This window comes from Notolepis coatsorum (genome assembly GCF_963971535.1).
Source record: "Notolepis coatsorum genome assembly, chromosome: 3".
In the NCBI taxonomy this organism is placed as follows: domain Eukaryota; kingdom Metazoa; phylum Chordata; class Actinopteri; order Aulopiformes; family Paralepididae; genus Notolepis; species Notolepis coatsorum.
The window spans coordinates 41,863,163-41,889,521 of NC_140167.1; the positions used below are offsets into that span (position 1 = coordinate 41,863,163).

A 26,359-nucleotide genomic window follows, 5' to 3' on the forward strand; every position below is an offset into this window, starting at 1 on the left:
TTTAGGGAACCTCAAAATTGAATACCAATAAATAGTGTTTAGTGTAAAAGATTACGTTACAGACTAGGTTGGTCCAGCAGGTTACTGTATGTATCAACATCACCAGTTTTAAAGCAATAATTTTCCTCCCCAGAGCTTTCATCCTTCATCATGTCTCCTAGGAGCAACAGTTGTGATTGGAGGATCAAGAAAAGAGGGCGGGGCTTGATATCAACATCAAGGTCAATTAGTCTTAACATCTACAAATGATAAGTCTAGTAAGACTTTATTTGAGGGCAGCCCCACACTTGGTAGATCTACTGATGTCCATAAACCATCATGCTATGGTTCATTGTTATTTGGTTTTCTTGTCGTCTCTCTGCATATTGTCATGGCTTTAAGGTGCGTTCACGATAACACATTATATTGTGCAGTTGACTGTGGTGTGTTTCCATACCTATCTCTATGGAGGCCTTCCCTCGCAGCAGCAGTTTCAGACACTCACTATTGTCTGTCAGGCAGCAGTAGTGTAGCGCTGTGCTTCCTTTGGCTGTCTGCTTGTCCAGATTCACACTGCCGGGGGGGAGAGGGAGGGGGTGAGAGAGAGCGAGGGGGAGAGAGCGAGGGAGAAAGAGAGAGAGCGAGAGAGAAAGAGAGAAAGAGAGAGCAAGCGTGAAAGAGAGAGCGAGAGCAAGATACTGATTTATATCCCAGTCAGGAGAAGTGAAGATAAGGTGAATAAATCCATCTTCATAACCCGCTCATGAATATCCCTGCATACATGAGTCAACCGTTTTTTGCACGTAAGGGAAATTAAACTTAAAGATGGAATACAAGTTTCAAGTTTCTTTATATATATATATATATATATATATATATATATATATATATATATATATATATATATATATAAGGTATATAAGGAATAAATCACGAAATTATATAATTATAATAATAATAATTATAATTATATAAGGTATATAAGGAATAAATCACGAAATTATGTGCATTTAAATACACTCAGTGAAGCCTCAACAGTTCTACTACTACTACTGCTACAATAAATCAACACTCAAACCGCCTGAGCAGACATCAGCAACTACTGAGCAACATACGTCACCTGCCGATTAACCGGTTAGTTGATAAGCGGAAAAAATCTGAGAATCTTAATTTCCCTCAATGTCTAACATAAAATCTATACATTTTGCTGATACACAGAAATAATAAAAAAAGGCATATTATATTCCTTAATCAAATATTTATTTGACCATTGATTGATGATACAGAGCAAAGTCCTTACTTTGGCTGGGTTGGCGGCAGCGGTGTGAGCCGTGTCACTAACTTTTGTCTTTTTAGGAGGCTGACTCGTCATTATTTTATTAAGTGAATTATCATGCGACTTCAAGGGTGACCATATTGTGATTTTTGGTAGCACTTTATAATAACACCCTGTTATAATACATTTATAAGGTATTTGTAGATAATGAACTAGATGTTTTATGAATGTCTTAACAAATCATTTGTTGAACATGAAAAATAGATGGATACAGTATAGTAGTTTTTTCATATCCATTTTTCAAAGCATCTACAAATGTGTTACTACACATTAAACAACATTATTTAATGATGAACAAATCAAGTACAAACAATGTTGATAATGAGTTATAAATAATGTAGAACTAATCTGTAAATGTTATACAAATATAGTTATAAATGATTTAATAATCATTTATGAATGTATATAAATGGTTTGTTCATGATTAGTTCATTATCCACTAATGAGTTATAAATACTTTGTAAATGTTATACAAATATAGTTATAAATGATTTAATAATCATTTATAAATGTATATAAATGGTTTGTTCATGATTAGTTCATTATCTACAAATACCTTATAACAGGGTGTTATTATAAAGTGCTACCTGATAAAGGACACTCTGCCTTCAACCTCAAGATACTTAATGATACTCGAAGTTTACTCAAAGATGTCTTATCATTTTAATATATTTAAAGTATGCCTCCTCTGTATGGATATAAAATTATTGTTTATATTATTTTATAACAAAATAATATCTCTCTATAACAAAATTACTCAACATGCTGTATTATGCCTAAAGTAATCTATCTGACAAATCTCAAGAAAATAACTAAATCAACCTCAAAATAATATATATTTTCAAGTCTTACTGGACAAAATAAATAACAAGAAAAATATGAAGTAATGTTCTAAATAATACCTCTTCTGTATTAGAAAATCCAGCTTTAAAAAAATATATCTTTGTATCTTTTCAATGTAATGTAAATTATAAAACAGTAACCTCACAAAGATACTAATTTAAAAGTGCACTATGCAGTTTCGAATTTGTTACATTTGCATAACTTGCAATTAGTGTACAAAACATAACATAATCCTTAGAATGATTATATCATAACAAGCATCTTCTCAAACCAAAACATCATTTTGAGGCATCAAAATAGTTTTAAATTATTTTCATTCTCTCTCTGTATAGCTGCATACTTCAATCAATTCAGTCAACTTTGCCATCAAACTCTCGCCTCGCACAGCTTTATTTGTAATGTTTTTCTGTGTCCATGTGAGCTTTGAGATCGCCAGCACCTTTATTAGACACAGAAACATATAGTCAAGCTTTGCACGCATTGCACTCCGCTTCCAATTAGTCTCGACCGGGACGGTAAATTGGGAATTTTCTCTGCAGTTCATCTGTAATGTACATTTTCGCATTGTGAGCAGAATCAATGCTGGTCAGATCTGTCCGCTTCCTCATCTGTTGTGTGTGAGCACAGTAGCGACGCCAACAAAGCACTGAAAGCAGGCTTCTCTGGGTAACGTCACACGCAACAGAGTACCGTAGTATTCGGTGCAACGCGCAGTCAATTAACTACATGCATATTTTACACAAACGTTTCTGTGCGCGACAGATTTCAGATGTGCGCGAGCGTTTTGCCATGTGCACGTGCGCACCTTAGAGGGAACATTGGCTACAATAACACTACTACTACTACAATACAACTACTACTACTACTGCTGCTACTACTACTACTACTACTACAACTACTACTACTACTACTACACTACTATCTACTACTACTACTACAATAACAACTACTACTACAACAACAACTACTACTACTACTACTACTACAATAACAACTACTACTACTACTGCTACTACTACAACTACTACTACTACTACTACTACCAATAACAACAACTACTACTACTACTACAACAACTACTACTACTACTGCTACTACAACAACAACAACAACTACAAAAAAAACGACTACTACTACTGCTACTACAACAACTACTACTACAATAACAACTACTACTACTGCTACTACAACAACAACAACAACTACTACTACTACAATAACAACAACAACTACTACTACTACTGCTACTACAACAACAACAACTACTACTACTACTACAATAACAACTACTACTACTACTACAATAACAACTACTACTACTACAATAACAACTACTGCTACTACTACTACTACTACAAAACCATTTACCTGTTCTGGGTGAGGAAGTCCACGATGTGTAGTGATGTTCGGTCCACCAGTCTGACCGCTAGATGAAGTGCTGTCTCTCCTTGTTCCTATAATAAAAACACAACACGTACTGTACACTGTATCGCTGTTTCACATACGAGTAGATTGAACTATCCACCGTTATAAGAGTGTACTAACATGTCCGTTGGCCAGCGGGATGGGTTCCATGAGGTCCCCCCCTCTGCGTACACCTGGATGAGTGAGAAGAGTGTCGCGGGGCCTTCACGGCGTCACACAGCGTGTGGAGCTTCGACACCCCGTCGGGACACTTCCTCCTGGCGAAGCGCTTCTCTGTGTACTTGGCCGTGATGAAGTCCTTCCTCGCTTGCCTGCTCGTGGAAACACGAGACATGATGGGAATGTATCATTAAGTAATTACACGCCTGATCTGGCATTTGAGGTTTCCGTTCGGTCAGGCTGCTTATTGAATCATTCATCCGAGTCGGAAATGTGTTTATTTTTAAATGAAGTTGAAGTGGAAGTCACAAGGGGTCGTAGAAATAGTTATAGATCACAGATCGTATTCAACTGAGTGTGTGTATGTGTGTGTGTGTGTGTGTGTGTATGTGTCAACAGGTCAGAGTAAGGTCAGCAGTCCATCTGATTTAGTAGCAATTACTTTCTTCAGGATGGACTGTAATGAGTTATGTGCAAATAATGATAGAGACAGACAGAAGAGAGAGAGAGAGAGAGAGAGAGAGAGAGAGAGAGAGAGAGAGAGAGAGAGAGAGAGAGAGAGAGAGAGAGAGAGAGAGAGAGAGAGAGAGAGACAGACACACGGGCAGATAGAGAGAAAGAAAGAGACGGAGACACACAGAGAGAGAGAGAGAGAGAGAGAGAGAGAGAGAGAGAGAGAGAGAGAGACACACACACAGATATAGACAGACAGAGGCACAGAGAGGAAGTGACAAACACACACAGAGAGACAGAGAGAGAGAGAGACAGAGAGAAAAAGACAGACAGAGAGAAAGAGAGAGACACACACAGAGAGACAGAGTGCGAGACAGAGACAGACAGAGAGAGACAGAGAGAGAGACGGACAGAGAGAGAGGAGGGATAACTTACATGTCACTGGCGGGGTTTGGTTTCACCACATTTTCAGCAGTCAGACAAGCCCTCCATGATTTCATTAAAGCCTGCATTCCCCACATTCTTGGCCAGCTGCCAGAACGAACACACACACACACACACACACACACACACACACACACACACACACACACACACACACACACACACACACACACTTGAGTTACACAGTCTATTTACGTGTAAATGAACGGGCTGTCTTCTGCACTACAAAAGCTATTCCATGCATTTTCACCTCAAAGCAATTTTACCATCTTTTGCCACTTCAGCAAACAGTTGAATCAACGCAGAGCGAGAGATCCTGAACTGCACGTGTGGGGTAGGGGAGTGTTGCATAGAAACATTTGATTAACACCCATCTCTTTGCGGCGAACACAAGTGGTGTGTGATGAGGAGGGAAGCCAATCATGATGGGAAGCATGTAATCCCACACTATCCACTGGCAGTAAATCGCACACACACCACACATTAGAGAAGCCAAATGAAATGTGAAGTATTCCGAGTGGCGAGAGTCCGAGGTCTGTAGCACAGCGCGGCGTCTCGGAGGCCAGACGGCACAGAGACAACCAGGCCAAGGGCGTCCCATGTCTCTCTTCCCCTTCTCCTCTTTTGTCCTTATTTCCCTCTCATAGTCTTCTCCATTACTCTCTCCTCGCCTCCTACCTTCTCAGTATCTTCTCTTCTCCTCCTCTCCTCCTTAACTCTGAACTCTATACCCTTAACTCTGACTACTGCCTACATCGGACTTACACTGTACTCATACCTACCATCATTATACTACATTATATCCAACCTATAGTTTATTCATATAACAATGTATTATAACACTGTATACACATAATATATATACATATAGCTATACTTACTCATAGTAATTTAAACCACTGGCTAGAATGGTTATTATCATAGTGTATTCATACTTGTACCACCGGATATATAATACTGTGTACATACATACTGTAGCTTAGCATTTTACTCTGTAGCTTTCTCATATATACTCCATATATATACATGGTATACTGTATACTACAATGCACTTCATTTAAACTTCATTTTGTTGTACCCTGTACATTTGCTGACTCGAATCTCTAATCTTTTGCCCTCCTTTCCCTCTCCTCCCTTAGAATAATATTATCTCTCCTTCTGCTCATATCCTTTCGTCTCCCTTCTCCTCTCCTCCTTCATGTTGTCTCGTCTCCCTCTCTCCTCCCTTCTCATCCTTCATGTTATCTCCTCTCCCGCTCTCTTCCCTTCTCCTTTTCTTGCCTTCTCCTCTTCAGTCCGTCCCTTACTTCATGTTAACACCAGAGACGTATTAAAGAATTGGAAATCAATAGGATGGGAGTGAACTGTGAAAGATGTGGACGTGACGTGCCTCCAGACTCAGCACAAAACATGGATATCGTTAGCATTGATTTACCAAGAGCTCTGAGGTGCTGAGAACGTCCAGCGTGAGGGACTGGATCCTGGAGTAGTGGACTCCTAGCTCTCGGTGGATACCTGAACATTCTATACAGGTCAGGATGCCCAGGTTGGTGGACAGCCATGTGGGATCTGGGAGAGGGAGAGAGAGACGGGAGGGGGAGAGACAGAGAGAGGTTGAAGAGAGAGAAAGAGAGAGGGTGAAGAGAGAGAGAGAGGGGGGGGGGAGAGACGGGAGGGGGAGAGAAAGAGAGAGAGAGAGGGGGGAGGGGGAGAGGGAGAGAGACGGGAGGGGGAGAGAGAGAGAGGGGGGAGAGAGAGGGAGAGAGAGACGGGAGGGGGAGCGAGAGAGGGAGATGGGAGGGGGAGAGAGAGAGACGGGGGGAGAGGGAGAGAGAGACGGGAGGGGGAGAGAGGGGGGGAGAGAGAGGGAGAGAGAGAGGTGGAAGAGAGAGAGAAAGAGAGAGGGTGACGGACGAGAGAAAAAGAGAAATAAAGAAAAGGAGTGGGGGGAGTTGAAGGGGGAAGGGATAGAATAAATAGTGTGATGATGGAGAGAGAGAGAGGAGTAAAAATAGGTAATGAATAGAGGGGAACACATGAAAGAGGGAGAGAAAAGAGAGAGAGAGAGAGAGAGAGAGAGAGAGAGAGAGAGAGAGAGAGAGAGAGAGAGAGAGAGGTGTAAATAGGTGACGTCCTTGAGAAGGCAGCGCTGTGGGGGGGGGGGGGGGGGAGCTATTTTCTGAAACAGATGCTAACTCTGATGTGTCCCCAAACAACAGTCTGAAGGACAGTCACCACCATACTGTACAACCAGTCTGAGCTGTAATAAAGTCTGCCGTAGGTATGGTGTGTGCGTGTACAGTACATATGCAGGATGTGATTTGAGTGGGAATAAAGGGGTGTGGCATCTCCCTTGTTTAGGACAAGTCAAGCCCCACTGGGTTTTAGAGAAAATGTTAGTGGAAAAGAACAAATGACCACTATCCATCAAAAAATCATTCACTACGTTGCAGCCTATTGCCTATTGTTGTATGTTTTACCAGATGAAACATACAACCTTATCTTCAGACAAATGACTGTTTCATGAAAATCATACAGTGTGTTTTGAATGGGTTCATCAGGTCACTCAGGACACCTTCCTCACCCAAGTAACCATGTAAGCATGTGGTAAACTACGGCTGGAGGGACACCCAATATGAAGGCATGCCATCATGGATCCATGCAAAGGTATGGGATTTTATACCTGTCGCCATACACATTGTAAAAAAAAAAAAAAAAAAAAAAATACAGTCTACCTGCACTTTCTGAAGGTCCAACTATGTGACACTTTATTATGTGAGGCATTGGCACTGTCAAGTCAAATTATTTGTGCATTCACAATAGCAATTCTGATGAACAGAAACAAACACACACAAACAAACACAAACGTGAAAAACACTCAAATGAGGTTTTTAGGGGAGAGCATGGATATCACTCACTGGGTGCTCCGCAGTCACAGCAGACGTCGTTGCCCGTCATCCTCTTCACCTCACACAGGATGGCCTTGGTCAGCTCCTGGACGATGTTGTTCTCCCCCATGTGTTGCTCCCCTTTAAAGGCCTGATTCAAGGCCTCTTCTTTACTGTTCTGGAGCACCGAGATCCAACTGGGGAGGAGGGGGGAAGAGAGAGAGAGAGCGAGAGAGAGAGCGAGAGAGAGAGCGAGCAAGAGGAAGAGGAGAGAGAGACAGGCAGATGAGAAGTGGGGTTATAGGAGGAGACTATCTGCATGAGAGTGCTTTAGCATGTCAGAGGTTGGCTTACGTAGATTCAGGAAGATGTGTTTGTGTATCTTCTCTATTACACCACCATTGTTCCCTTCCCTGGTTTGCTTGCATTTATGATTATATGTTGTACTGATTATTCCTGCACATCTTTGGTATAACACCGGATTGTGAACGAACTAATCATGTGGATAAACATTCATATACTGTGACCTGCACCAATTTGCCTATTGCTAGTTATATACCGTACTAGAAGTTCTAGAACAATGTGTTGAATGTGTGAATGGGAATATAGTATGTATAGGATGTAGGGAGTGAGGGAGTGTGGATGAGAAGGGTATAGGATGTAGGGAGAGAGGGAGTGTGGATGAGAAGGGTATAGGATGTAGGGAGTGAGGGAGTGTGGATGAGAAGGGTATAGGATGTAGGGAGAGAGGGAGTGTGGATGAGAAGGGTATAGGATGTAGGGAGTGAGGGAGTGTGAATGAGAAGGGTATAGGATGTAGGGAGTGAGGGAGTGTGGATGAGAAGGGTATAGGATGTAGGGAGGGATGGAGGGAGGGAGTGTGAATGAGAAGGGTATAGGATGTAGGGAGAGAGGGAGTGTGGATGAGAAGGGTATAGGATGTAGGGAGTGAGGGAGTGTGAATGAGAAGGGTATAGGATGTAGGGAGTGAGGGAGTGTGGATGAGAAGGGTATAGGATGTAGGGAGTGAGGGAGTGTGGATGAGAAGGGTATAGGATGTAGGGAGTGAGGGAGTGTGGATGAGAAGGGTATAGGATGTAGGGAGAGAGGGAGTGTGAATGAGAAGGGTATAGGATGTAGGGAGAGAGGGAGTGTGGATGAGAAGGGTATAGGATGTAGGGAGGGATGGAGGGAGGGAGTGTGGATGAGAAGGGTATAGGATGTAGGGAGGGATGGAGGGAGGGAGTGTGAATGAGAAGGGTATAGGATGTAGGGAGGGATGGAGTGTGAATGAGAAGGGTATAGGATGTAGGGAGGGAGGGGGGGACAGGATGTAGTAATGTGGAAGGAATGAGCTGGAAGGCAGGAGGTAAAGAAGAGGATACAGTGATAACGGGCTGCGATGTAGGAAGTGACTGGGTTGTGTGTGGAAAGTGGTCGAGGTGGTAAACAGGATGCGTTTGGGTGCAAGTGCACGCACACACACACGCAGGTTGGGATTAAGAACAAAATGGCCACCGTGTGAATATGGTCAATTGTGCACATTCAATCTGCAGACAACAGGAGGCTTTCATAGTACCCACAGTACTGAACAAACAAGTACAGTATACCTACATGATGCATTATATTACTATTTTGGTACATACGTGTACGCGCGCACACACACACAGAAAGGAAGGAAAAGGCACTTACATCTGACAGTCTGGGTCTTCCTCTGCCTGAAAGTGATACGTTCTGTCGTCTAAAAGAAGAGGGATGACAAGAGAGAGGATGAGGAGGAGGAGGAGGAGGAGGAGGAGGGCAGCAGGAGAGAGCGGTGGGTCGGACACATAATGAGACGGGCATTAATCAAAAGGACTCAGGATGAAAGATCTCTCCGGGGGCAATTCCCTTAAGAGCCCATGAACACACATGGCTGACGGGACGGGGTGCAAGCGGTGGGGCTGAGTGGGAAACTAGCCAGACTTCATATGAACCCCTTTTATCACTGTGGCTCACACAACCAGGACAACAGGGATCACTGTGGCTCACAACACAACCAGGACAACAGGGATCACTGTGGCTCACACAACCAGGACAACAGGGAATCACTGTGGCTCACACAACCAGGACAACAGGGATCACTGTGGCTCACACAACCAGGACAACGGGGATCACTGTGGCTCACACAACCAGGACAACAGGGATCACTGTGGCTCACACAACCAGGACAACAGGGATCACTGTGGCTCACACAACCAGGACAACAGGGATCACTGTGGCTCACACAACCAGGACAACAGGGATCACTGTGGCTCACACAACCAGGACAACAGGGGAAAAAAGCAACTTGTGTTTAGAGGGAGAGAGAGAGGGGGGGGAGAGGATGCAGCAGACGGGGAGAAAAGACTGACAGATGAGATGAAGAGGAATAAAGTAGGAACGCATCGATACTGATATTGGACGTCGTACCGATAAAACAGGGGATCAGAAGCAGAGATTTCCTCCTGTACTGAAATCTGAGACCGAGAGCCACATTTAATGTTACAAATCAACGAAAGGCGACCTTTATATCATGTACTCTAGAAGAATCATGTCAGATCTCTGATGGAGAACAATAGATTACCGTAATTCCTCTAATAGTAACCGGGTCTCAAATACAAGCCGGGTCTCTATTAATGGCCGGGTGCGCTCTTGAGCTAAGCAATTATAAGCCGGCCTCCTAATACAAGCCGGGTTACTAATATACTGAGCTGCATACTGAGCTAGTTACTTGATTTCACTTTGAAAACGTTGAAATGACCAGTGACCACCTGTAATTGCACTGTTTACTATTTCATACAGTACTTGGTTTCAATAAATGAACCCAGTACATTTTACTGGGTTCAAACTGACACAAAATGTTGATTTATTCATTATGATCCGTTTGAAAATTTGAAATATAGGCCTCCCTCTTATACAGGCCTCCTCCTAATACAAGCCTGGTACCCGCTACAGTTGAAACAAATACAAGCCGGGGTTACTATTAGAGGAATTACGGTATATATCACAGTCCAACCATTTTCTTTTATCCAAAACCCCCCAACCGAATGGTCTAAAAGTCTGTACCGTTTAGCAAACAAAGGCAATGGATTGGCTCTGTATCAACCCGGATCATATTTAAACTTTAGGACTTAGGAGTTGGTATCAGTGGTGAAAAGGTGGTATCGTTGCGGGTCTAGAACAGATGGAGGAGAGGGAAGTGGAAGGTGGAGGGAAAAAGAGAGGAATCAACCTACGAGATATGAGGTCAAAGCTCTTCTTCTCTTCTGGGTTGTGCTTCACTTGGCAGGTGAGCAGGTTGAGTTTGGCTGGCGGCCGGTTAGCCTGAGGAGGAGAGGGAGAGAGAAAGAGAGAGAGACACAGACAGAAAGAGGGTGAAGAGAGAGAGAGAGAAGTACATTAGATACAATAATAATATACAGTAGCTAGGTGATAGGTATGTGCGATGAGGTAATAGGTACCTGCACAGGGCCTTTTGCATGGAAGGAAAAAAGGTTTAGTTTTCACTAGTTCTGAAACCCGGGACTGGATTTAAACCACTACAAAAAGCAGGGGTGTAAAAAGTACCCAGAAATTATACTTAAGTGAAAGTATGTGTACCGTCTCAAAATCGTACTCAAGTAAAAGTCAGAGTATCTGGCTAAAAACACACTCGAGTAAAAGTCAAAACGTTTCTACTTTTAAATGTACTTAAGTACTAAAAAGTTAAACCTTTTTTCCTGACTGTCTATTCTTCTGATAGCAGGTGTTTAATCAAAGATCCCCGCTTTCTAGTCTTGCACAGGGACCAATCAGCATGGGTATGGACGGACGGGTTAATTTTCCATTGATGGGGATTTTATTGGCTGTTTTTAAAGAAATTGCGGCCGCAGGATTAATAACGTTAACGTTAGTTCGACCAGAGAAACAAATATACAAATTAAAATAGTTGGACCTGCAAGATTTGCACTTTGTAGTTCTGCATTTTAAATGTAAGGAGTAAAAAGTATTTTTTTCCTCTGAAATGTAATTGAGTATAAGTACAAGTATACAAACCTGATAATACTTGAGTAAAGTACAAATGCCCAAAAACAGTACTTAAGTATTGTAACGAAGTACAATTACTCAAGTACTTTACACCCCTGACAAAAAGGTACTGGTGAACCGGGGCATTCCCTCAGTGTACGTGGCAGGGTGACTTCACAGGAAGTGAAGCCAAACATCAAGTGCTCTGTACCCGAGACGTAAGGAAGCAGATGAACGTCATACACACTCATCTTCCTCTTTGTCCGTTTCTAAGTTTAGGTTACACCTGATGTTCACGACTATGACAGCGATAAGTAAAGGTTTGAGGTATGTGTAACTTGTGGATTTCCATTTCAGTGGAAACTGTACTTTTCCACTGCACTACATTTAGAAGTAAACCTCTGTTTTTACTCTCCTACGTCTGTCTGAACCTTCTGCAGGTTGACCAAAAGGTCCATCAGAGATGTGGGACGAGAAGAAGAGCGTGGCCAAGGATACCTCAGGGAACTCCAGAGCAGTCAGAGAAACTGACCTGGCCATGTACCCGAGCAGGGAGTGGGGAGTGGGGAGTAGGGCTTAGGGATGACCCCTTTGTAATGGAACATAGTGGTTTAAGGAGATGTGATGAATGGGGTCTGAATTATAATGTCAGATCTGACTGTTCATCTCAAAGTGAGATTTGTCCCAATGTGCTTCTGTGTGTGTGTGTGTGTAGGTGTGTAGGTGTGTATGTGTGCGTGTGTGTGTGTGTGTAGGTGTGTGTGTGTGCGTGTGTGTGTGTGCGTATGCGTGTGTGTGTGTGTTTTGGTCCTTCTGTGCTCTACATTATGTTTTTAGCACTTCGACAGTAATAAGTCTTGTACAACAGTTTTGGCAAACTTTTTTTGCCAACGTGTGCTTTAGAAATAACTTTGACTTGACTTTGACTTGACACACCTGATCAAAAGCCATGTGTGTGAGATTGATGTCATCATCAGTGAGATGAGGCGATTGGCCGAGGGCCAAATGTTCATTATGACATGAAGGGTACGATGGTTTGGCGAGTGCACTCGCACCCGACCACAAGCATTGTTAGTTCAACTCCCTCCCAATCGCGGTTATTTGTGTGTGTGTGTGTGTGTGTGTGTGTGTGTGCACGTTTGCAACTCTAAACCCGTCCTAATTGACCAGTTCCACGACCACTGGTCCCAGGTCAGCCCCAGGAGTTGTCTGCTTCCGCATTGGTGGCTAAATCTTGATAATAATAGCCACCTTGGGTAACTTCGAAAGAGAGTGTGAAGCCTCTGCATTTAAGCTACCAAACTAAACTCATTGTCCTCCACTATATGCAACGGTGAAGTAGCCACACCTTCCTTGAGTTACGACAGCTGACATTTTCAATTAATCGCCATTTTGAATCATATAAGTTCTGAATGAACCCCCCCCCCCCCCCCCCCCCCCCCTCGATTCCATCCCCTGCGATTGTGCGATGCAGAGCGATTTCAAAGTGAAATAGGACATTAATCTACATTTGACCAGAGCAGCCATGTCCTCAGGCTTCCTCCTCACTTATAAAAAAAATTAAAACTTGCTGTATTACCATCATCAAACACCACGATATCACTATTGGTATCGCTGTTTGAATTAGATCATAACACGGCATGTAAATCGGTACCATGGTGATTCATGACTGGCAGCACTGCGGCAAAACGTGAAATGACTGGTCAAACTACAGAGATGCTTCTGTAAGGGAATCTTCCCCTGCAGCCCCGCTGATCAGATGTAGACAGACGCATTAAAAGGGCATTCGGTGTCTTTAAGGGCTGAGAGAAGCGTTGCGTACCGTTCCATGCGAGATAGTCAGGTATCCGTTCTTCACTGTGCACTTCCTTTTCTGCCACACTTTCCTCAACCTGAGACAAACAGGAAGCGGTGATTAATTATGCATGCACACACACACGTTCCTGGAGGTCAGGTTACAGCAAATACACACACACACAATGACACAGTGAACTCTGGGAGAAGTCAGAGTAACACACGACAGACAGATGATGAAATATTAAATGCGACCACGTGGTAAGAGTGTAACTCCTCATTAATATACAGAACGACGCATGCATTAGTGATGACATGTCTAGGCATGGTGTACTCAGCTCTGTGGGAAACCACTCGAGCCTATTAGTGTCAGTGGTACAAGGCTACACACACACACACACACACACACACACACACACACACACACACACACACACATTCTTTCAAATGGGATTGGGTGGTGATAATATATAACAGATTTCAACAGGAAAATAAATGTTTATTTATTTATTCTTTTTTTTAATGCAAATGATATGAAGTGCATTCAGTTATTTCTATTTTGAAAACTCACCCATCGCTCTTCTTGTAGAGGTTCCCGCATCTCTCTGTGCCGTGCTCCTTGTTGCCCTGTGGCTGGTGCAGACTGTAGGTGGCACTCTGCCGCACCTGGGAATCCTGGGAGAACACACATACACACGAGGGAAAAAAGAAAAAAAATCAGGATCTGTGTTATGAGCCACACAAATCAACGTCACACTCAAGGTGAACTAGGAACGCATAAATTGACTTCCTGTCCTCAACTCGTCTCGTTCATCTCCCCTGTCCTGATTGAATCTATAGTTTGAGGGTAGGTATAAATAACGAAAACACTTCCTGTTATGAGTCAGTGACTATCCATCACTATACATATGAAGTAGAGGAGAAAGTGTTTGAATCACTGCAATCAGGGTGTAGAACTAATGACACCAGTTGGCCAAACACCAGTACATTTTAGCACCGGCTGGCAGTTTAGCTAATTACAAATATTGTGTGGGACGTGGATCATAAAATCAACATGATATACAAAAGATGGATAACAATATTTCAGACCCTGATTGCAATGTATTCACAGGGAGAGGAGACCGGACCAAACAAAAGCCAGGGTCTCGTATGAGTGATGTCACGTCCTGTTAGGAAACCGTACAGGAAGACGGGAGAGGACGACCTTTGAAGACTGCCTGTAGGGGCTTCATAAGCTGAGGTATGTGGGCTGTTATCACTAAACACACAGTCAACAGGATAAACTAGAAAGCACATCATTCCACTTCCAAGCTTTGAGTTGGAAGAACGTATGTGATATGGACAGAATACTTGAAACTCTAAACTGCTACAGTTACAAGTTAAACCACAGTGTATATAGGACTGATGGTTTCAACTTAACAAAAACAACTTTAACCAGTATTCTAGAATGGACCACATTTGATTTCCTGTAGATATGAGCGAACACTACAACAGGACTTTACTTTAGTAGGAACACATCCAACACGCCACTGAAACCATCTACAGAAGTCCCCCCCAACACCATCTCAGTGTGTGTGTGTGTGTGTGTGTGTGTGTGTGTGTGTGTGTGTGTGTGTGTGTGTGTGTGTGTGTTAGGGCTGGGCAATTAATCGAGTTTCAAAATTCTATTTGATTTTGGCTTCTCACGATCATGAAAACAAGATAATCAAGATAAAGCGATCATTATGCCTCATGCTGTCTTGCTTTCATTTTGTCTTGTGTTGTAAATTCAGCACACCCTTCCTTCACAGCTGTGCGCTCTGCCCCCCCCCCCCCCCCCCCCCCCCCCCAAGCCCAAACAGTAGTTTCAGCTGGTGTCGAGAGGGAGGAGGAGCCACGGCACGTTTCTCCAGTTGTTTCGAAACGTCTTTGGTAACTTGTAGAAGATGACAGAAAGGCAGCATTTGGTTGAGTAATAATTGTGATTTGAATCTCAATCAAAATCATGATTAAGATTTTTGCCATAATCGAGCAGCCCTAGTGTGTGTGGGTCCAAAGTCTCAAATGTACTCGTACTTGGAAAGAAACAGGCCACACATACAGTAGGTCATCTTTAGAGGTGGTGGGGGCATTTATCTACCATATACACAATGCACGGCAGGGGCAACGGGACAAACGCAACACAGACATTAGGTTTCTTATAGAGTCCACTTACTCTCCTAGACTTGGTTCGCAAAAGACGTGAGGCAGCAGAGGAGAGAAGAGAGAGTTCTTCAGATGAGACAGACGGGTCACTCTGCTGCAGCTCGCAGCACATTGAAACAAGCACACCTCAATCACAGTAGGGGGGCTGGGTCATTTCACACTCGGGTCCATCAGGAATAAAAAATGGACAACATAGCAATTCACATATAAACTGACATCTAGTCGGAACATAACAATAGAACGGTTAGACGCTTCATTAAAATTATGATTATTTATGAGGAAAATCACCCTGCTGAATTTACCTATTTCAAACCCCCACCCTCTTTTGTTGATCCTCCAGTCGCGCAAACTCAGTTGTGATCGTATGATCAAGAAAAGAGGGCGGGGCTTGAGATATGTCCATTGGGTGATTGCCAACTTGAGCTAGTACTGACGGCCCCTGCTCTAAGTCATAGCTCTTAACAGAGAGCTGTATAATACTCGTACAGGGCTACTGGTACATGTTACCGGCGACCGTGCCAATAGAGACTTAAGAGGGCTCGGATTATTATATTGTTTTTTTTTTTTATTGTTTTTTTTTTTTTTACATCAAATCTAATCTCAGAGCCGATTTGTGGAGAAATAAAGCAGATTACTATTGGATGTCTGACATGTTCTTTGACATTGAAAGGCCAGAGGGAGCCTGAGATTTGCAGTACGTGTGTGTGCGTGTGTGTGTGTTACCTCCTTCTGCTCCACCTGTAGTGCTGATTTTAGGACGTCTCTCAGCTGAGTGAGTTGCTTCCTCTCCTCGTCCTGGACCTGCTTTATCTGTGTGGTCAGTAGGGGATGGAGGCTAGTTTTAACAACATCACTTCCCTGCTATGAAAGAGCAGCGACATCGAGGGACTGGCCTGGGAACACTACAGCACGTCCTAGAACTACACAACTATTTCTGTTTCAAGATAGCTCCAGCTTATTTATGTTTGTATTAACCCCCCGAAGACTACTATGACAGAACACGTCTATTATGCATGATAATATACTGTATTCCTCTGTGTTTCAGCTCTGGGGAACATGTATTATTTAGAAGATAGAGATGTGACTGATAATATACCATAATCCTCTCTGTGTTTCAGCTCGGGGGAACATGTATTAGAAGAGAGAGATATGACTGTAGATATGACTGGATGTGTTCTCACCGTGTGTAAGTCTGTAGCCAGCTTCTCTATGGAAGGCTTCAGGTTGTCCACTGCCTTCAGACCGTCCTGGAAGAAACTGTAAACAGGAAGCACATCAGCTCCTCTTCGTCTGGGGTCTTGGATCATTTGGTAATCTTCAGCCTTTCACAGTGTTGTATGTGTGTGTGTCTTTGTGTGTGCGTGTCTGCGCGCGCGTGTGTGTGTGTGTACGTGAAATCTATCCTCACAAGGAACGACTCTTGACCGCCTTTTTGTACAAAGACATTTTGCACAACTTTTTGCAATGTGATGATGACGTTACAAGTCTTTACAAGGGAAAAGGCTGACTGAAGGGTACGTAGTTAGGTTTGGGGTCATGGTAAGTTTATGTTCAGCATGTACTGTAGCAGTTATGGGTAAGGTTAGGGAATGAATACAAGTCAGTGTTAAGTCCTCACAAATGTAGTAATAGCAGTGTTTGTGTGTGTGTGCGTGCGCGTGTATGGCAGATTGTCGTAGTAGCCATCTGCTGACTGTGCACATGACAGCATGGACTTTATACTTAACCTCTTAACAGGAGCCCCCAAAAGTGGCAATTTTTTTTTACTTGAACTTGAGGACTGCATACTTTTTTTGCAAACCAAAATACTATACTTTATACTTATAGCACATGCATGCGCCTGGTCTCTTTTGAAAGATGACAGTTTCTGATACAATAAAGAAAATTCACTTTTAGTGCTAATGAAATAGAGTAACATAGGTCTGAACTTGAGTTGTAGAAAAACTTGTTACTCATTTTTCTGTAGTAGTTAGTAGTCCAGAAGTAGTATTTCCAAAGAAATTGGTATGGCTGAAAAAACATCCTGGGTCCATAGCCTGAAGTCTTGTGTAGTACATGTTCAATAAAAATCCGTTCAGAAATGAGTGATTAGATTCAAGATTGTTTATTCATTGTCATATGCACAGTTAAACAGACAGTTTGCCATACAATGAAAATCTTACTTTGCTAGTCCGCCCTTCATTCAAAATGTTTGTCAGTCTCGTAGTTCTGGCTTTCAGACTCCTATATCGCCTGCCTGATGGCAGGAGGTTTTAGAGTCTGTGTTGGGTGTGTGTGCTGTCCTTAATTATGTTGTGTGCTCTCCTGGTGGCCCTGGTAGAGTAAATGTCCTGTAGTGAGGGGAAGGCTGCTCCAGAGATGTACTGAGCAGTTTTAATCACTCGCTGGAGTGCCTTCCTCTCCTTAGCAGTGCAGTTTCCATACCAGACCGTGATTGAGCTGGTAAGGACACTCTCAACCGTACTTCTATAGAAGTTGCTGAGAATTTTGGGTGGCATGCCAAACTTTCTCAGCCTTCTTAGTGTTGTGAGCCCAGGTGAGGTCCTCGCTGATGTGGGTACCGAGGAATTTAAAAGTTTTAACCCTATGCACCTCTGTCTCACCTATGTACAGAGGTGTGTACTGTGTACACTCCTCCTCCTCCGTGGGTCAATAATCATCTCCTTGGTCTTGTCTGCGTTCAAGGAGAGATTATTGTCCTAACACCAGGCCACCAGTTCCGCCACCTCCCTTCTGTACGCCTCCTCAGCTCCCCCAGTGATCAGTCCAATGACTGTAGTATCATCTGCGAATTTGATGATACTGGTGTTGTTCTGGGAGGCCACACAGTCGTGTGTGAAGAGGGTGGAACAGCCCTGGGGGTCCCTGTGCTTAGAACCTTTGTGCCTGATGTCCGGTTGCCGACTCTGACTGACTGGGGCCTATTTGTAAGAAAGTTCAGCACCCAGTTACAGAGAGCCGGTGGCAGACCCACAGTGAAGAGTTTAGCAGAGAGTTTGTGTGGGATGACCGTGTTAAATGCAGAGCTATAGTCTATGAATAATAGTCTGGCATATGTGTCCTTGCCCTCTAAGTGGGTGAGGGTGGTGTGGATGACTGTGTTGACTGCATCCTCAGTGGACCGGTTCTGACGGTAGGCAGGAGCGATTTTGGTCAAAAAAGTACAATTTTTTTTTTTAAATTAAAGCGGCTAGGTGGTGCAGTGGGCAAGGCGCTCACCACCAATGCAGGAGACGCTGGGTTCTATCAGCTTGGCTGGTCGTTCATACTAATACAATTGGCAGTATTAGGGGGTGGGAAGCTGATGGGTGGGGATCGGACGTTGTGGACAGCGACTCCTACAGGTCGGTTGGTGCGCCTCCAAACGCAGACCCCCGACGCTGAGAGATCGCGCTGTGCAGGTGAAAAGATGCGACTGCTGCTTCCTCGAGTACCGGAGGGGACACGTGATGTAAGGCTTAGTCCACATTGCAGCCAGCTTGTGGGAGGCATGGCCTAACAACGTTCGAGACAGGGGAGGGTAGAATTGGACAATACGAAATTGGGATGGGAGAAAAATAGAAAATGGGAGAAAAATTAGATAAAAAAAAATTAAAAATAAAAAAAAGGCTGCAGAAAACCATTTTCTCATCGACTCCAATGCATTCCGCGGAAATTTCTCTTCCTGTTTGCGCTCATGACTTTTCACCTAGGTCCCTGATTCGCTCATTCCCACGTGGGGTATCATTGGAAAGCCAGACTCATTGGTTACAACAGTGTCCAATAATTTTCGAGATTGCCAAATGATTGACGGAGGTAGTGGCTCGGGAGTCGGCAGTGGTATTTGAAAATGTTTTAAGTCTGCCGTGTACTTCGGCGCACGCCTCATATAATCGGCATGTAACTCGAGAACCACTGAACTGATTTTGTCACCTGAAACGGCAATCGACAGACAACAAATAGGGTTGCACGTTAAGAGGTTAAAACATGGTCAAAAACAAAAGAGGTCTTTAAGTGACTGCGGTGCTTCACTCACTGGAAATGCTTTAGGTCAGGATGTGGCTCTATCATCTGTGTGTGTGTGTTTGTGTGTGTGAGTGCGTGTGCGTGCGTGCGTGCGTGCGTGCGTGTGCGTGTGTCTTACTTGCACTGTGCGTGGAAGTACTTGATAAGGTTCTGCAGAAGGTCCACCCCCTTCTTGATCTTGATCTCGTTCACTTTGAGGAGGTACTGGAAAACACGGAGTGGAGACACCGTGAGACGGCATCACACCAAAGAGAAAAGCTTTTCAAAGGCTCTGAAAACGTAACTCATACGCAGTCTGATGTGAATTACGGTCCTTTTATCACACAACGTCTTGACACTTCAAAGTAAAAGCCACATTTTCGGGAAGAACGTGAAGATGTGAGCCCTAAGATGTCTTCAAGATTCAAGAGTTTATTCATCACATACATACCAGGGCATACAGTGAAATGCGGTTGGCCATGCCCGCTACGATTGTGCAATAAAACAATAGTAATAGTAGTAATAATAATAAGTTAACTAGAATAGACATGTTAATAAATCGCTTAAAGGCACTGGATCCTATACTCCTATACAATGTGCAGTTTTTCTTCTATGTCCCTATGCTATACTTGCTGTTACTAACTATACTATGCAACAATCACAACAAGTTATTTTCTTTCTTTTCTTTCAACCCCTTGAATGGGTGTTTCCAAGCTATCGTGAAGCAGGGGTTCCCACCCAGACCTATTCTCTCAGGGAGCCGCGTCTGAGGAGGATATTGGATCAGAACAGAACCACCTCCTACACAGCAGCACACGTGATGCACGCGCTCCTACAGACCTCGCACATCTGCAGCTGGAAGAACCTCCTCTCCTTCTCCATCTCCTCGGCGATCTCCGCCCCGCTGATCTCCGTCCTGATCATCCCATGCTGCCGCGCGTGCTCCTTCTTCTCCTTCTCTATCTTAGTGCTGTGCAGGAAGTGACATCACAAGGGGGTCAAAGAGCGCACTGTGCCAGACAACACATGTACATACACAAACACGCACACTCTAGACGTCACCACAGGCAATCAGGAAAACACATACACACAGAAGAAGAGTGTGTGTGGGGGGGGGGGGGGGGGGGGGGGCACCATTCCATGCAACTGGGCATTCTTTTCCATATGCCGTGTTCATTGGAACAGCATATTTCCTATAGAAGGATGCAGCGGCTTGCTTCCTCTCTTGAGACAGGAAGTGTGTGCATCTGCGACCCACAGCTGTCTTGGGTTCGGGTTCGAGAGCCTCGTGCATGCACTCGACTGGCCACCGCCACGCCGCCCGACCACAGGCGAGACCTCTGCCTGACCTGCGGTCGGTAAGGCTTGGTAGAAGTCGAGACGAAAGGAAATCATCCATGGCCATTCCAAAATGAAGTCAAGTTGTATGGAATCAAAAGAAAAAGAGGTGAAAAGAGGTGTGCATCAAGCTTCGGGGGAAGGGGAGTGAACGCATGAGCCACAAGGACAATTCTAGTTGGGTTTTTTCTATGTGTATGTTACATCATTGAGTATTCCTAAGAGTCCTTCTCCATCAAGCTACTACCGCTACTATTATCACTATTCTGACTCATGATGCCAGACCACTTTGGGTGGGAAAAAGAATGAAAAGTACTTTTCATTGAAAAGTAAATGCTCTCTCTCCCTCCGTCTCTCTGGCAAAGTCGTCTGCGTTTACTTTCTCATTTTCAGTCCGTACTCTGGACTGGATATCACACCGACACTCGCAGCCAAAGCGAGCTGCAGTTTGTTATTAGTAGCGGTAGGACATTTATATACACCGTTAGTTATAGCACATGAATCCTCAGCCCCTTGGGAAGCGTTGAAAGCATCATTAGGTTTGGACGACGACGATTTATTTAACAGCTCAGCCAAACTGGCAGCGCTGTTCAACAAGACGCTGGAGCTGGGAATTCATTCCCTTTCAATCCAGTCCGTTGAGGAAGTGAATAGCCTACCAAGGACGCACAAAAAGAAAAAGTAAAATGTTTGACACAAATGCCGTTCTTATTTTGTCCGAGAGACGACGGAGATCAAAATATCCTCATCTCGGTTATTAAATTGTGGTTTGAACATTACTTCCTGAATAGACTGCGTTGACAGTGAACTGACCCCCAAACAAGACACAAAAATGGAGAGGAGAGAGAAGGGAAAAAACTGCAGGGAAGGACGCAGAGAACTGGCGAACCAGTTCACGGCAATCGGGGTCAGCGCTGCACTAGGGCCAAATAGTGGCAACTCTCCTTGTCAGTGAATATATGAAAGGAGCCCGTTATTTTTTGATACGGCAGACAGCAGAGAGATTTGAGATACGATCGCGTGACCAATTGGTTGTGATCATGGGTGTAGTCATGGGGACACTACCCCAATTATTTTTATCTTTGTATTTAAAAAATGATAAAACATAATGTAGGCAGTAGGCACTGTCTACACTCTAAAAAAATGATTGGTAATGGCTAGGTGCAGTGCCTCCCTTCCAAACGTAGCACTAGTACGACACTACAGCTGTGAATCTTCACTGGCCTCGCGATTCGATTACGATTCAGCTGTCCACGATTCTATTCGATTCTACGATGCAGCTCAGTAATATATCACATCCTCAATTTTATAATCTATATTACTGCACATGGCTACTTTTTCATCAATTAAATAGTGCTGTCAATAGATAAAAAAAAAAAACGAATTAATCTCACTATTTTCTGTAATTAATCTAGATTGAAAATAGCATTTTTCTACTTAAGACCGAAGCTTGTAACATATATTTACTTGAGTAAAATCATGGAATTAATGTAAAATCAACACAAAGAAAGTATATTTAGATTCAAATACTATTTTATTAGCTTTCTTTGAATACAGTTTCTCTCCTGTGAAATACAAATGTTCAACAAAACCATCAACATTGACTCAGCTAGACCTCTTTCTTATATCCGCGGCTCTAAGATTGAAGATGTTTCACTCCATAGATTAATCTAGATTAATTAACTTTAATGCTTTAAAGGAAAACTCCAACATTTTGGGAAATTAGCTTATTTGCCATCTACCCTGGAGTTAGACAAGAAGATGCATACATTTTTATTCTCTGTGCATGCAGTAGGAGTAGGAAGACATTGGGAACTAGGCTAATGGAGGAACCTACTTCCAGTGACTGACGCTAAGCTAGGCTAATGGTGCACGTCTTCCTACTCCTACTGCATGCACAGAGAAGAAAAAGGTATGTATCTTAACACCAACATTTTGGAAACCCTGGAGTTAGACAAGAAGATGCATACCTTTTTCTTCTCTGTGCATGTAGTAGGAGTAGGAAGACGTTTGGAATTAGGCTAATGGAGGAACCTACTTCCAGTGACTGATGCTAAGCTAGGCTAACGGTGCGTGTCTTCCTACTCCTACTGCATGCACAGAGAAGATGCCCATTAATTTTGACAGCCCTACAATTAACACTATGGCGTCCGTTCACGAGTATATACGTGTTTCAATTTCATGCGTTGTGGTCCAGAGCCACGAGTATACTCGTGACGAGTTGTTATTGTTTTATTCCATATTTATAACGCTTATTAGGTCCCCGATCCACTAGCAGGATCTTTCCACATATTTGATTTTCGAAACATGCAGTACCGGCCAGATCCGCTTAGGGGCGCCATCGCTCCATTGCAGTATCATTGAGTGGATTTAAAAAAATAAAATGCTTTTACAGTCCTGTGGGCGGATCATAGAGCCTTGATTCCAGCCGAACATACTCCATCTTTGATCAGCTTGCCGAACGTTTTTTTCAGCGTGGAATAATGGGATTTATGATTAGCCAATGTGCATATCGATCTACCAGAATCCGATGACTGGTGAGGAAATGCTGCCGGCGATCACATGGCCTGACGGTAGGATAATATTACCCCAAATTACAGCTGGATTGGACATTGTTTTATAACCTAACGTGATAGACTACTGACATTGGCTACCGGAACGCACACTCTATTGCTAATCAATAATACTGATCGGCGTTCCCCGCCGCCCCATTTCATCCATAGATGCTCTGTAATAGTCCAGATGCTACGCAGTTTGTTTTATTTCATTCGTATATATACAGCAGAAATGGCGTTTGATATAACGGCGCCAACGTTTAGCCTTTTTTGCAGCCTCCTGCAGAAAAGCCTAGACGAAAAGCACGATATACCTTATATTCACGACGCTATAAAATGACAACCTACCGATGGATTTTTATTTTCTTTAAGCCATTATGAAGGCACGGTTTATGCACTCAAGTGACAATGAGAATGGACATATAGCAATACTATAAATGATATATAAAGCTCTTAGAAAGTACATCGGTTTGTTTACAATCCTCTGTCCTCTGAGGCCTAAATCGCCACGGGGCTCCGGTCGCCATAGTGTTAAGCAGTCAGATAAATGTACTTTTATTTAGAAAGTTCTTAAATCAGAATGTCAAAATAAATGTGTTTACTAGTGTTGCATGATACAGATACTAGAAAGGTATCTCGATACCCAGCTGTTAAAAACGGTGCAATACTCTTGATTAGTATCAGTATTAGTCAATATTAGTCAATCAATACTTTTAGAATAGCCTGATGCTGTATTTTCTGAGTTGAGTGGATGCATGACCAGAGCACTAGCTTTAATAATACAATAATAATAATAATAATAATAATAATAATAATAATAATAATAATAATAATAATAATAATAATAATAATAATAATAATAATAATAATAATAATAAATTTGATTTTTAGGGCGCTTTATAGTTGCGGAGCAAACCCCAAAGCGCTACATTGTAAAAGAACATAAAAGCTAGCAAGAGAGTAGCACATTTTTAATAATTGATTATGTTTCGTCACTGCATCGATGCAGAATCGTCCACGTCCGCATCGCGATGCATCTTAGAATCGAGAAATGTCCACACCCCTATATGACACTAGTTGTGATCGGAAGAACCCAGAGCGAGAGCAGGAGAAGATGGAGGGGGAGGAGGGGGGATAAGGGTGTTTTCAACCAAGCAGACAACTGGGCTCCATTGATGGCAGACAAAAGGGGTGGGGGGGCATCAGTAGAGTCAAATCATAGAGGGGTCAGGAAGAGTCACAAGGCATCCGGCTCAACTCTGGGCGCTCAGTAACAAAGTCAGTACTGTCCCATCAGATTGGTTTTGGCAGAGAGAAAATGCATTACCCTTTCAGTAAAGAATGTCCTTTGCAGCTTGTAAAATATATAAGAGTGCTGTATAAAATGTCAATGCACAATCACGCTGGGAGTCAGAGTGGGAGTGAGGGAGAGAGGTGAGGGCAGGTGTTTGGTTATTAAACAAGGATGTGTTTGTAGGAAGTCACAAGGTGAGGTTAGGGAGGGGGGGTAGTCAGACACAGACCTATTACACATTATAGTACCCTTCCTTTTAACATTCTGCCTTGTACTGTATGTATTATATACCTCTAATGATCAAACGGGACTCAAATAGTCGCAATCACTGAAAACTGTAAAAAAAAATTTTACTGTAGCCTACCAACAAATAAACACACCATGGAATGGTTGGCTTCTTGGTTATTTCTCATCTATGCTTATGTTGTCAATCAAAGAAATATGTTGTGATTCTTACACTTTTGTTTCGTAGTCCTTCCAGGCTTTATCAAAAGGCTTTTTCAGGTCCTGTAAAATAATAAACAGAAACAGGTGTCACATTTCTAGTCGACTGCAATTAGTGAAGAAAAAATAAATAAATACAAATTATATATATATATATATATATAATGAAGCACATACATGAGCATTATTCATCGTCAGTTATAAAAAGCAGAGGAAGTGTCACCAACCCTGATTCAGTGCTAATAATTACACTGGCTTAAAAGCATGTAAAGCAATTATGCTCAAGACTGCACACACACACAACCACGCACGTACACACACACACACACAAAGTGAGTGACACACAATAATTGCCTGGTCAATGATTACATGTCCTGAACACCTTCAGTGGAAAAAGCTACAGTGTGTGTGTGTGTGTGTGTGTGTGTGTGTGTGTGTGTGTGTGTGTGTGTGTGCGCGTGTGTTCAGGGCAGCTGACTCACACGGAGGTTGAAGGTGTGGAAAACAAGCTAAATGCGATATGATCGTTTTTCACAATCTTGACTGGATTCCTCTGACTGCACCGACGAGCCGCTGAGCCCAGATCCCCCATAATAAGTGTGTGCTCGCGACAGCTGCTTGATCCAAACGCTTGATTAGACAACATTTCTCCGCCACCGCGGTGCTGATTAAACGACGATTTGGACAAACAAAAACAGACATTATGCAGAGCAATTGGCTGTGTCATTCCCTAAACGCCACTGTAATTGGCATCTACAGAAGTAATTGCCATCTACATCCTCAGCCAGGACTTGGAGAAGCACTCGATGAATGATGCAGCATTTAAGAGCGCCACCAATTGAATTACAAATTGGGTTTTTTCCAATTTCCTTCTTCCCTTCATATCCATGTGGGGGGGGGGGGGGGGGGGGGGGGGGGGGGGCTACTATCGGTCGAAAATGCATCGGGCACTATTTTAAATTAACAGCGAGCCATCACAATAAAAGATATGATCTTGGGAGGATCTCGGAGCAATCTTTGTTCCTCATTACTAACAATTAAACTTGTTTATCTAAAGAACGCCATTTTAGTAGTAGCATTCTAGCCTGCTTTACCCCACATCACCATTTTAGCAGTAGCATTCTAGCCTACTAGTGACCTTACCCTACAGTTTGTTCAGAGAGCGGTCACACAGTACTTCTATTCAAAACAAGCCAGTCTGAATGCAGCTACA

General features: G+C 43.1%; 1 protein-coding gene across 1 annotated transcript in view; it reads right to left on the reverse strand.

Annotated features, from left to right (window-relative positions):
* asap2a (ArfGAP with SH3 domain, ankyrin repeat and PH domain 2a) overlaps nt 1-26,359 on the reverse strand; it is a 111,100-nt gene that overhangs the window by 14,587 nt on the left and 70,154 nt on the right. The window contains 18 exon segments of the mRNA XM_084310883.1: nt 437-552; nt 3,527-3,612; nt 3,704-3,741; nt 3,744-3,780; nt 3,783-3,894; nt 4,631-4,680; nt 4,682-4,726; nt 6,075-6,208; nt 7,558-7,724; nt 9,220-9,268; nt 10,785-10,872; nt 13,376-13,445; nt 13,919-14,022; nt 16,255-16,341; nt 16,713-16,788; nt 19,655-19,740; nt 20,356-20,485; nt 25,160-25,209. Coding sequence (XP_084167009.1) covers nt 437-552; nt 3,527-3,612; nt 3,704-3,741; nt 3,744-3,780; nt 3,783-3,894; nt 4,631-4,680; nt 4,682-4,726; nt 6,075-6,208; nt 7,558-7,724; nt 9,220-9,268; nt 10,785-10,872; nt 13,376-13,445; nt 13,919-14,022; nt 16,255-16,341; nt 16,713-16,788; nt 19,655-19,740; nt 20,356-20,485; nt 25,160-25,209 — 1,525 coding nt within the window.